Below are 12,843 nucleotides of genomic sequence, written 5' to 3'. Positions count from 1 at the left end.
ATTTACGAAGGAATGTGGATGGAAGCAGCTTGGACATGTCCCCGTGCTGGTGTGTCAGCACCTGCCTGTGGAGGGAAGGGGGAGGAACTGCCCAGCCTGTGCTTTTGACAGTTTCTAAGAGCTGGAGTTGTCAGACAAGCCGGAGCTGTAAAAGCAGTGAAGTCTTTGTGTAAATTTTCTAAGCACAGCTGAGATTTCCAAGAGGACACACAATTCTCCTTCTTAAGGATTTCCCTATAAACATGCATTCTAATTTACAGAATTTTCCTGATTCCTGCCTCTGTTCTAAGCCTACTCATTGACCCACCTTGCACAATTCACCTCGTTGCTTGATTAGTGGCTGGCTCTGTTCTGTGAGCGTGCCAAGCCTTAAGTAAAAGCACTTGGGGTTTATGAAAATATGGAGCTATTTGGGAAAAAAGGATCTCCAGCACTACAGGAATGGTGATTTAGGATCCACACTAAAACCTTCAGCTGCCGAGCAGGCTCCTGTGTAGTAAAATCTCTCTGTTCTACAGCTGTTTTGCACACCAGAGCCAGAACACTGCTGCAGGATGTCACCAGTGTAAAACACATCTGTCAAAATGTTGTGTCTCGGCTTGTCCCACGTGGGAGGGGAAAAAGATTGCTTGTCATGAGATGGGCTTTAGAAAGAATGTGACAACGTGGTCTGTGTTAAAGCCCTGACACGACACCTTCCCACAGCAATCCAGGCAAGCCTCCAAATGTTTCTTCTTCTGCCACATTCCTAACACGGAGGGAAATAAAAGAAGTGGCATCCTGGGTGTGCACCTGACCTTTGGAGAAATGAGTTTTAGTGTTGTGCCGAGGTCTTGTCCATTCTGATTGTCCTGGCTGCTTTGGATTGCCTCCCTGTACCTGCCTAAGCTTTCGTCCCGAGGTATGGGATCATATCTTTTAAGAAGATTGAAGGGAATTAAGTCTCCAGGCTCAACTCTCCTTTTCCAAGCTGCTGACAAATTTTAGTGTGTTCTGTGTGGCAGTTACTGGAAATAGCTGAAGTCTGCAGAGGGTGAGCCAGGATCCATAAAAATGTTCTTCCTACTTAGGATGACAATTTATAATTTAACTGCAGCTCCCAACCTAATGACGGCAGATTTACACGCGGTGCCATCCAGCTCTGCCGTGCTTTATGACTGAGGCGCTTCCCTGCCTGGCTTCTGGGCATTGGAACAGTGGGAAAACTGTGGGAATAATGCAGGAAAACCACATCAAGGAGATCCTCAGCACACTCCTAGAACACGTTGTCTTAATTAACTGCGATAACTTAAAAGTAATTGAAGCATGTATGGTCTAGGAAATGAAGGGTGCTGCTTGCTTGGGAGATCTGCAGTTTTCCTCTCTGGAAGCAAGGAGCAGAAGTTAGCCAAGGAAGAAAGTCAGTTGGGATTGGAATTTGCAGGTGAATGAATAGATGTTGATGATGAGAAGTAGCCCCAAGGAGTGTGGGTGAGCAGGGTAGCATGGAGGGGAAGCAGGCTACAGTACTTCATGTAGGAAGAGAGAAAACCCAAAATCTAAGAAAAAAAACTTTCTCCTAAAATAAAAAGGTACTCAAAAGGTGATTTTTGTGCTTTTTTTTTTTTTTTTTTTAGATGAGATTGCTTATGAAATTTTAAACGCCTCACGTTGCAGAACAATTTCTCTTTGCTTACTTGGTATGATTACACAAAGCTCTGCAGGAAGATGTGCTGCAGCTACAATGTCATTAAATAACATTTTCTGTTGGTGGGTTTATTCTCTCCTTCACCAGAATATTTAATTGTCACCGATGCTGATGGGAATTGTGTGCCTTTGGAGAGCATGCAGATTTAATACGGAGATGATTCCCCAGCCAAGGCAAACGCAGTGAAGCACACACACACAGAATTAAAGAAAAACCCTGTAAATAAATATCTGCCTCAGAGCAAATTCTGTAAAAACTCATCCCCTCGTACATCCAGCTCTTCCTTGAAGCTCAGCTCATCCTCTGAAGGGAAGCTAAATTACCCAACAGGGGATGTGTGTTACAGATAAGTTCTGCAAGGCAGCAGAACATTCGCCAGACTCTGAGAAGTAGCAAGTACAAAGTCAATTGAATGGCATGCAATTATCTCTCAGATTATAAACCACACTTCTCAACCCCCACAGCATTTTATGGAATCGCAACTTAGATTGAGAAATCCCACTCCACCCACTGCTGACCTTCCCCTGGCTGAAAATAACCTCTGCAAAAACCCCAGGATGAGTCTAACTACCAGCCCATAAACCTAGCTGACCTTCTGTGATGGAGACAGATTTGTGTATTAACATGTCACGTTCCCATTCCCAAAGAAATAGGAGCACTATAAAGCTGGCCCGTGTTTGCTTTGAGTGAGCTGCAGCAGGACAAACAGCTTTGCAAACCCAAAGTGGCAGATATGGCTTTATTGAGATATTTTAAACATTTTTCTCCCCACCCAGCAGCTGTAGCCAACTGAAATGCAAATATCAATCTGGTTTCCTGGGAAGTCTTTAATTCCTCATGAGCGGAAATAGGAGTAAAAATTATATGCAGAATTCATTTCTGCCGTTCTATAAATCAGTTTCTGACTGGGATTTGGATATTTACAGGCCTGACAAAGAGCTCCTCTCCTCTCCTCTCCTCTCCTCTCTCCTCTCCTCTCCTCTCCTCTCCTCTCCTCTCCTCTCCTCTCCTCTCCTCTCCTCTCCTCTCCTCTCCTCTCCTCTCCTCTCCTCTCCTCTCCTCTCCTCTCCTCTCCTCTCCTCTCCTCTCCTCTCCTCTCCTCTCCTCTGTAGAAAAAGCTCTTTACACAAACACATCACCTCAAAAGTTTGTTTGGTACTTTCAGGTTTCCAGGTTCTGGGATGGAATAGTCTGATTAATGAATTTTGTGGAAGTAATAAATTTTTGGAAGGACTCTGCTATTGTTTTACTAAGTAAGTCTGAGGCAGGAAACTTGCTTGGGCCTGGAAAGCCTGATGGAAAGCCAGTTGATTTTTAGTTTCTAAGGGCCTACAAGTTTTTTAGGTTTTTTTTTACAAACAGATTTAGACTCCTAAAATACTTTGAAAATTTTAGCTACCTTTGAAAATTTTGTCTACAAGCACCAGGCTGACGTGGAAGAAAAAGCCAAAACTTGTAGTGAGGTATCTGTAATGTCACTTCTAATTTGCTCAGTGACAAGCTCTAGCGAGGTGGAATTTGCTATTCTGTAAGGTTTGTAGAAAGAATCCCTGACTCTGATATGATTTAACCTCATTCTGACACAGATCATTAAAACAAATGAATATTTTATAATAAAAAGTAGAAGCACTATGAGATTTTGGGGGGGGGGGGGGGGGGAGTGTGGAATCTGTCTCGTACTTCTGAGTGCACAGTTTGAGGACTTTGCAATAGTTGGAATCAGGGCTTTTTAAGATTCCTCAAATGGAGCAGAGGGAATTTTTTTTTAATTAGGGCAAGAGCTTGCTTGGGGCTGCTGCATGTCCCACTCCTGTGGGGTGCAGGGAGGCAAAACTTTGGGAGGGCAGGCCCAGAAATGCGTGTGACAAACTCCGAAGTGTCACACTTGCCTGGATCCGTGTTCCCTGCTTGGGAGGAAGAGGAGGAGGAGGTCAGTGGCACTACCAGGAAACCCCACGTGGTCGGGGCTGCTGTGCCGAGGGCGGGTGGAAGCCTTGGGGAGATGCTGAGGCAGGAGGAGCTGGGAAGGTGCACGATTTGAAAGACATGGCAGAGGCTGTTGAAGAGCAGGGTTTGGCTCAGGAAATGGGAAAGAGGACTTAAGGAAAGAAGCAAAGCTCTCTGTAATACACCATCAGAAGTGTTTATTCTGCGGCAGTGAGAAGAACCGATATTCAGGCATGTGCACATCAGTTATTTGAAACAATTCCAGCAAATACAGCCCTTGACCTCCCACACCACCCCCCCCCAACAAAAATACTTGGAGTGATCAAAATTTATTTTGATTCCTTCTGCTTCAACAACAAGTATTTGTTCAACTGGATTTGCTGTTGTCACGTAAGAGGGGAGAGAAAAATTTAAAAAAAAAAAAGAGCTTGGGCAAGACAGTGAAGTTTTTCCTCAGCTCTATCAACAGGATGTCCTTTGTTCCGAAATACTACAGAAATCATAGGACGTCTCATAGAAGTTATCCAGTCACTGGAGCACTGGACACTTCAGAATCTGTGTCGCTTACAAATCCTTATTTCTTTTTGGCAGCTTTTCTAGATAGGAGAGTGATGGAGGAATCGAGTCCGTGGGAAGGTCCACACCTTTGCAGTCACACTAAAAGGATGAACTGGAAGGATAAAAAGAGAAATAAAGACCGTGTAAGAAATGTTGTCTGATGGGGAAATTCCTGTCCCATGACCATAGAGTTATGTAAAAAGAAACCCCAAACTCAGCCTTATTTAAGTACAATAAAATTAAGTACAATGACAGGTGGTCATTGCTGATCCATGTGCCTGTGCTGTGCCTGTTTGACACAGATGTCACACACTCATATTCCTGTTAGAAACATCAATTTTAAGCCCATTATAAACACAATTTGCTACTGACGGGAACTAAATGACTGGTTGATGTCTCCCTTTCTGGTGGCCCAGCAGAGGGGAAATGAGCACCCCACACCCCATTTATTGTAGGCTGATCGTTCAGGGGATGAGAGATCTCCCATCTCCCTGGCTCAGAACAGGGAGGGAAAGAAGTGGGGGGGAAGGAAGAGGAGAAAACACCCAGCTCCTGCTTTTGTATTCAGGGCACATCCCCACTGCCTTATTATCACATCAGAGAGCCTGGACCCATCAGCGCTTTCATTACGAAACCATTTCCTCCCCCAAGAATTTCTGATTCCGCCATTTTAATTTGTTTTGGGGACACTCGGCAGCCTGCTCCCCTATCAGAGAGGAAACTTGGTTTATTAGAAAACATCTCGGAGCAGTTAATCCCACAACTTTATTTTAGACCTTGAGAGGTCAATGCATAATTTAGAGGGTTTTGGATTCCGTTCTGATTGCTTCTCGCTCAGAGACAACCTCAATTATGCGAGCTCGGCTTTCCGAGGGCCACAGCCCTGCTTTAATCATCAAATCTGCTGCCATGGACCCTGACTCCTGTGCCTGCCCCACAGGGTCGCATCCCCAGTGTGGCGAGGCTCCTGGAATCCACATTTCCAGGGGAACGGGAGCAAACTGCAGCTGCAGCCCCCCTGCTGTGTAAAACTCCTACTGATTTCCAGCCTGCAGCACGTGAAGGATGGGAATCCTGTGGCTTACAACCAGGAAAGAAGGACCAGCATGATCTTTCCCAGCCACAGCCCTCTCGCCATGAATAATTGTTTCATTTTTGCTGCCTTTGTTTTGCTGGTCTGTAAGAATCCCAGCAACTGTGTGGTCAGCGACATAAAAAGGCATAAAAGCAACGGAGATCATTTACAGACAGTTCACAAAGGCTCCTCTGTCACACGGTGGTCCAGGGAAATTCCGTGCTGATGGGTCCTGTTACAAGTGGAGGGAATGAAACTTGGAAACACTGTTATTTCATCTTTATGACACATAATGAAGTCAATTCAAATGTCACTTTTCAATAGAACATGAGATTTCTCGGAAATGTGAGGCCCATTCAAACTCAAAAAGTAACAGTGAGGTGTAAAAATACCCGGTGTATTTTCAGGACATGGTGCCATTACAGAGCTGAGAGCCGGAGAGACAGACTTCTTTCTAAATGAAAAGCTAAGAACAAGAAATAATTTTCTGGATTTTATAGTGTTTGTCTCATTTCCTTGAAACACTCCTGAAACCAATGTCATGTTTGTTTAGCTTTTAATCAAGAAGATAGGCAGTCCTCTTTTAATTAAAGCTGAGCCAATTCTAATGCATTTTAACAGCTATAATTCTATCAAGTGGCCGACTTAGATATTCTTCTCTGACCAAGCCTTACTTATCCAAAGCCCTCCTTACTGCAGCCATCTGTGCTGTTATCAGTGCTATAAGATAAGGGAGTGTGAGTTTGTATGTTACACACAAGTACATGTATTTGCCACTTCCAGATTTTGAGGAACGACCTCCATACAGGACAAACAACGAGTTGCTGCCCAGCCTTGCTGACCTTGCTCCCCCAGCTCTGAGAACCAAGAACAGTTCATATAACATTTTTGGTAAAAAGCCCTTTCATTTCCCTGTGGGCACAAAAGGTAGGCATTTAAGACTAAGTGTGTGTCTGATCTAGAGATACACCAGGTAGATATTTGGAAATGAAGATATATATATGTCATACATGTATATGTGATATACAATGGCTGTGTTTGTCCCTTCAACTCCATAAAAGCCTACAGAAAGAGTTTGTGCTTCAGCAGACTGTAGTTTGTGTCCAAAGCATTAAAAAAAAGGTCATTCAAGTAATTTTTCTGCAACAGCTTGCAGACTGAGACCCTAAATGACTCACCCAGTGTCTGAAGGCTTCAGAGCAACAACACTGCTTTGCAGATAGAAACAAAACTGTCAATATTAGGCTATTGGCAGCGCCCTGCTTTCATGGCCTGCCTGGAATTTAAAAGGATTTGAAAACAAATGTGGAAAAAGCCCAGCGGATGACCAACCTCCCAGTCCAGTGAGAGATGTTCCCATCCTTTGCCCGTGTCCTGACAGACTGCAATTTGTCGATCCGAGGTCAATCCGTCCTACACACAGTTTCTGGTACTTCCTGGCGAAGGGAGGAGCGAGGCTACGCACGGATCCTGGTCTGGATAAAGGGGGATGCCACGTAGCTCCGTGGTCTTTCCTGGGAGCTGACAAAAGGGGTCGACACTACTCCACTGTCAGCACGTGCATACGAACAGTTGTCGGATTTGGGGTTTTTTTCTTCTCTTATGGTTTGTTGGTTTGTTTTTGCTGGGAAGAGCGGTGTCCATGAGGTCCTGTCCTGACGATCCCGAGTGAGCCAGAGGAGCGGGGGGTCTGAGGGGCAGGAATGGGCCTGGCCGGGGTCCCCGCCGGTGCTACCTGACCTTCTGCAGCTCCTGCCTCAGCCACGAGGGCAGGGGCTGCCCCAGCCTGTGCAGCAGCTTGGACAGCTCCACGTTGTGGTCTCTGTAGTAGCTCGACAGAAATGCTCGAGACTGGGAAGCGGGAAAAACAAACCAGGATCAGGGTTAAAGGAAACCCACCCGGCGGGCATTTCTGCACTGAGCATCTGAGCCCCACAGAGGGCGCTCACAGGGGCACTTAATCCCCTCTCTTTCAAAGCTCAAGTTTCTGATTTTTTGAAGTATCAACCCAGTGAAAATACAACAAATAATAAAAATAAAAAGTGCGTTTATTTAGGGTCAATATTAAAACTGCTCCCATAAATTTCTGAAAAGCCCTTACCTCTTGGTCCATTGGTGGGTATTTCCGACCTTTGCTTTTCCCCAGGCACTTTGTTTTCCCTCCTTCCAATAACTGGCACCAGAAGCCTTTCTGAGGGTCAAACCTATAGAGGATCACATCTTTTAAAAGACCTCGCTACAGAAACATCTCCTGGCTACTGAGACATCAGTGTTAGCCAACAATTATTGCTGCACACATCTCTCGAGATGACTGGAATTCTGAGGACAGAGTGGGAAACAGCTTTCCTCTCCTGTGTGAACTCTGGGGATTCATTTTTCTCCCACAAATCTGCCTTGGAAGTAGCTCAAGGCAGGAAGCTTTTCCCATTGTGCTCTACCTGCACTGGCTAATGTTTGTTCTACTTGTCCAGCACACAGGATGAAGTGTTGATCTGCAGGTCTCCTAAGGAAGCGCTGGTTGGGTGCTGATGATTTAACCCGCCTGAGAAGTTGGCTGCTCCCTATCACTGCATCTAAATACCATTTTCGTTCCTAAGATGGCATTGTAGCATAAACACTGTCTTAGCAGCCTTATCTGAAGCATGCAATTTGATTGTGATGTCTGAAATGCAGAGATAGAGGAGGTTTAGATTAAGGCTTGGAAACACGCACTCACTGAGGAATGAACAGCACGTGGCGTTAAGTTTGGAATTTATTGCTGTGGGACTTGCAGCAGGCATAAAACATCCAAACGCTTCACATTCCTGCTGCTCAGCAGATGTTTGAAAAAGATGAAGGATAATGGGCCAGGACATGGAGTTAATTAGTTACACAGCACCTCTCTGCCCCGGCTCTGTCCGTACAACATGGATGCACCTGCAATTTGCTGCTGTACAGAAGTGAACGAATTCCAGGAGAAGGGTGAACCTTCTTCATGGATTTTTTCTTGCCCAGCCTATTAATGCAGGCCTGACCTTTGTTTCCTAAATTGTCTCTGTAGCTGTATCAATTAAAAACAAATAAATCATTGATTAAATGGGTATATTGATGATAGATTCATTTCTGCTTTGGCCTTTCCCATCTGCTCCATGCATGGTGAAGTGCTTTAGATGCCTTGCATTAATTTCCCAGGAGGAGCAGCAGTATCGTGTGCTGGGTAAAAGGGAAACTGCAAAACTATGCCCCAAACAATATTTCTGTCTCAGAAGGAGCTTGTTGAATATTATGAAAAGGATGTGCAAATTTGGGAAGGGGAAAAGAGGGTGAGACAGCTCAGGATGAATTCAACCCTCTGCATTCAGAAATCACGGAACTCTCAGGGCTTCTGTGAACGTAATTGGGCACAGTGGAAGTATTTATTTAAAAATAGTGATAGCCCTAAGGCTAAAGTTACAGGGGAGCGTTTTAGAGCTGTCAGCAGAAACCTTTCGAGGCCTGGTTGTCTTCCCATCCCTGCAGACTAAGCCTGGGGGAGAAGCAGGGTTTTGGGAAGGCAGTACCTGATGCCACAGGCAGGGAACGCCTGCGAGGGCAGAGCCAAGCAATGCCACCACGAGAATTTTTCTCTTGTTCTCTGACAGAATGTAGCAGCCCTCCAAGGGAAAACATTTTCCTAAGCACACTCCTCTAATCCTGTGTTCTCCTCGAGCCCTGCCTCTCCCGCCTCTGGGTCCCCTCTGCTCCCCTCCCATGGCTCTGGATAGCGCCTCCCTTCTGCCTCGGTCCATTTTACTCCCCTGCAAGACTTTCACATAATTACTCAGGGTGATGGACTTGTTGCTCAGTGCTGTTCGCAGGACTGGGTCCTCAGGCTGCTTCCTGACACCTTTAAAGATGTGCGGTGTGCACTTGTTAGGCAGTAATGACTAGGAACAATCCTATGCAATCTTTTCCCCTTGGACAAAAAGCAGCTACATACTTTAATGCATTTTTCCCTTCCATCCCAAATCCATGCAGAAGTGTGTGCTTCCATAGCCCATTTGCATTCTTGATGCCTCTAAACAGGGAGTGCATAATTTTATGGATCTGTTTACAATCCATTTTTCCTGTCCAAACCAGTAGAGAGGCCAAATTTCTTCCTGCTGTGCGACTCCACTGACTTTAATTTAGTTCCAGAAAGGAAGATGTATGTCTGTGGGTGTGTATTTTAAAAACCCAGCAGAAGGCACTGCAGATGTGCAATTGTGAGTTGTTCAAACATCAGTAGCTCAGCTCTGTGCTCAGACTCCTCCTCTCTTCCATCCGCTTAGGAAACCAGTGACTTAAAAAATTGCATTCTGAAATCCAAAATATTTCCTCTAGAAAAAGGTTTTGGCAGACCAACTTTCTTAAGCACTGAAGTCTTACTTTGAACCCACGATATAAATAAGCTGAACCCTCCCAGGAGAGGAAACATTAAATGGTAATTGTGAGCAGACAGGAGCAGTGTGGGGCAGCTGGAAAGTCCGTGGTTGTGTTTTCCCTCAGGACCAGCCTGCAGGGAAGGTGAAGTAGAGGCTCTTCTGCTTCCCACTGCATGTGCTGGCTCATGCTCTCTGCTTGCACAGGGGACTTGGAAAAGCCTCAGCTGCAGTGCCAGGCTTCCCAGCCCACAGATATCCCAGGGCTGGAGCTGTAAGGAGATGATGCACCTCACACAATGCTCAGGGCAAAAGCTTCTTACAATTTTCTGCTGGACTAAGAGGGGAGAGGGGAATTCAGCCCACTCCTGCCCCTGCAGGAGTCTCAACCGTACATGGAAATCCAGACAGGAAATGGGATTAGGGAACGAGTGCTTCTAACCCAACCTCTGCCATCAGGCTCCTATGGGAATGATAAAAACACTTAAGCCAGACTTTCCACACCTGACACTCAGCGGGCTTCAGCTCCTGGAGACTGAGGGAAGAGAACCCCAAGCTTTTCAAAATTATCGTTATCCTGATGTGTCATCTGTTTGTAATTAATAATCAAGGAATCCTGGTGGGAGGGGATGTAGCCTGGGATTCCACAGGGCAGACACAAGAGGAATACACTCACGTTAGGGCTTCGGAGTAATTATAATGAGGAGAGACTCCCAGAAACTTCTGCACTTCATCCATCACAGTAGCAGGGTCACTTCTCAGCTGCTGTCCATCAATAATGAGCAACTGCAGGGGTAAATATGGCACTTTCTTGGAAACAGGACCAAGGTTAACAAAGTAATGGCATTATTTCACTTCTGTGGCAACCTGGATTTAAATTAGCACATGACTTTGTACAGTGCTAATAACATTCATATGGGTGAACTTCTTAGGTTCACTTTTTACTTCATTGAGTTGAATTTGCATAGGTGGGCACCTTGTTCATGTGCAGGAGTTAAACCTCCCAAGCCAAACCTGAGTCTCAGAGAATTCTGAGAAAAAGAGAGAAGGAAAGAATGTAAAATATTGTTGCGGTTTATGATGTGTCTGTGGAAAATCTTGAGGAGAGAGGGCAGCAGCCCCAGGTGAGGGCAGAGAAGGAGCCCAGGGAACAGGGCATGGGATGCTCAGCACACTTTGCATGCTCAGAATTTGCCAGGACATCCTCATCTCCTTTGGAGGACTAAGTTGAGATGAGGTGGGCAATGAGGAGATGTGGCCTGTTTGCTCCCAGGGCAATACTGCCCTTGCTGCAAGCTCAGCAGCTCTGGGCAGGACTCCCACCCCATTTATGAAAGAGTAGAAAGGCCAGAGGTGAAAGAAGGAAGTAAATGACTAACTGAGATTTTCTCCCTTCTCCTGGAAAAGGGATTGACCTGCTTGTCCTCTCTGTAGGACAGCTGAGGCTGTATAAAAAGAAAAAAGAAGGAGTGCAAGAAGACAGAGCTTCTAGTTCTTTTTTTCCCCTGGATCCATGACAAAGCAGGCAACACTCAGCTCTGCCTCCTTTCAGCAAAATTCTGTCCCACACAGAGCAGTCTCTGGGGATCCTTGTTCCTTTGCTCACTTATTATACAGCCTTTTACAACTTTTTCTTGCAGTAGGTACAGATATGAACTGACCTGTGACCATGTCCTTGGATAAAGAGTGCCCATGCATGTACTTTATGGTACTAAAATGTTTGCTTTGGGTTATTTTAGTATTATTACTTTAGCAATGGAAATCTTCTTTAGGTCTATGTGTTTGGGTATATTTTTCATGGGAAAGGTTATAAAAAACAATTCAATAAAATATCTGAAAGAAGAGGGGGCAAAAGAAGGAATCTACGCTCTAGCCCTGAGAAGGCCAATTCCACAACAGGATCAAATAAATGTGAAGCTTTCTATGATAGGGACCGAGTGGGAAGCAGGATGAAATTTCTTTTTAGAAAAAGCCCTGGAATTTTCTAAAGGAATTCTTCAGACCTTCCCACAACGTCTCATGCTGCAGCTGCAGGTTTCTTGGGCCACAGCCTGGCCATTACCTGTGAGGCAGGGAAGTGTGTGAGCCACCTCTCGATGTGCAGCGCGTACCAGCCGGGGGTCAGGCACCGCCTCTGCAGCGCCCGGATCTCCGACGGCGCCCAGGGGCTGGACGTGATCACTTCATAAAAGTTGAACTTCAGGGCAGCCGGGTCCTCGTGGGAGCGCTGGTGCTGGTGGGAGATATTGAAATACGTTTCACAAGGACGCTGAAGATTAAGCCTTAAATCTTCCGGGAGCTGCCAGGAGGGCTGTGCCGGCAGCCCTCGGCTCCCCCTCAGTGCCACCTCTGCCAGGTAGGAGAGGGATGGGGGCCAAGGAAGCAGGGTGGGGACACCATTCAGTCAAGGCTCTCCCTGGGGAGTGAGGAGCCATTGTTTTACTACTTTGCCTTGGCAGTCGTAAAGGTGCCAATGAGATATTACAAGGGCGCAAACTGCAGCCCCTGGCCATGTTTTATTCCTTGCAGAACTTCCTGGCAGTATCAGAAATGATGTATTTCATGCTTATTCCAGCATTATTAATCTGTGTCTATTTTAACACTGCATTTAGTGTTTCCCTTATGTGTACGCCTACGCCAGATTTCACAAGCATGCTTATACATTTCTCTAAAAATAGAGGTTTTAAATAGTGCCGATTTTGTTGCAGATGGGTGTGGGCTCAGTAAAAGGCAAGGAAGAGTTTCCAGGGGAAAGTTTCCAGGGGAAAACAACAGCCTTGCTTTTATTTCCAAGGAGAGAAAAAAGCCAGCGTCTCCAGACACAGCTCTTCGTAACTCCTTGGAAACGGCTGGAGATGCTGGGTCCGTTTGTGCACCCCTGCACATTGCTGAGCTTACACACTCGAGGAAGGGATGTGGTGCCAGACCCTCAGCATCAGGAGCTCTGATTCCCTGGCTGGGCCACGCTCCTTCTCCCTGTGTAGGTCCCTGGGTGAGGAGCACTGCTCTCCCTTTCTGCCCTGTCAGCTGTAATTGAGATTAAACTGTTTGTTTACAGCTGGTGGCAGCTCTGCGCTGGGAAGTTTCATCATTTCTGACACAGGTGTCACAGGTGCCAACTGCAAAAACTGGCATCCAGCATCCTCCTGCTTCCGCACAGTGCCAGCGCTGTGCAGTAGCTCCCACTTCTTGCTCAA

The 12,843-nt window shown here is 45.9% G+C and overlaps 1 protein-coding gene across 1 annotated transcript in view; it reads right to left on the bottom strand.

Annotated features, from left to right (window-relative positions):
• Positions 1-3,811: 3,811 nt before the first annotated feature.
• Positions 3,812-12,843, bottom strand: part of NDST4 (N-deacetylase and N-sulfotransferase 4) — a 70,089-nt gene continuing 61,057 nt past the window's right edge. The window contains exons 11-15 of the mRNA XM_048304341.1: positions 11,709-11,879; positions 10,323-10,432; positions 7,369-7,471; positions 6,600-7,118; positions 3,812-4,304 (exon numbers count right to left, since the gene is read on the bottom strand). Coding sequence (XP_048160298.1) covers positions 6,999-7,118; positions 7,369-7,471; positions 10,323-10,432; positions 11,709-11,879 — 504 coding nt within the window. The 3' untranslated portion in view covers positions 3,812-4,304; positions 6,600-6,998. The remainder of the gene's footprint in view (positions 4,305-6,599; positions 7,119-7,368; positions 7,472-10,322; positions 10,433-11,708; positions 11,880-12,843) is intronic.

The sequence above is a fragment of the Corvus hawaiiensis genome, chromosome 5 (genome assembly GCF_020740725.1).
Source record: "Corvus hawaiiensis isolate bCorHaw1 chromosome 5, bCorHaw1.pri.cur, whole genome shotgun sequence".
NCBI classification, from domain to species: Eukaryota; Metazoa; Chordata; class Aves; order Passeriformes; family Corvidae; genus Corvus; species Corvus hawaiiensis.
The sequence above is the reverse complement of the archived record's forward strand: the minus strand, read 5'-3'. Positions and strand labels throughout refer to the sequence as shown.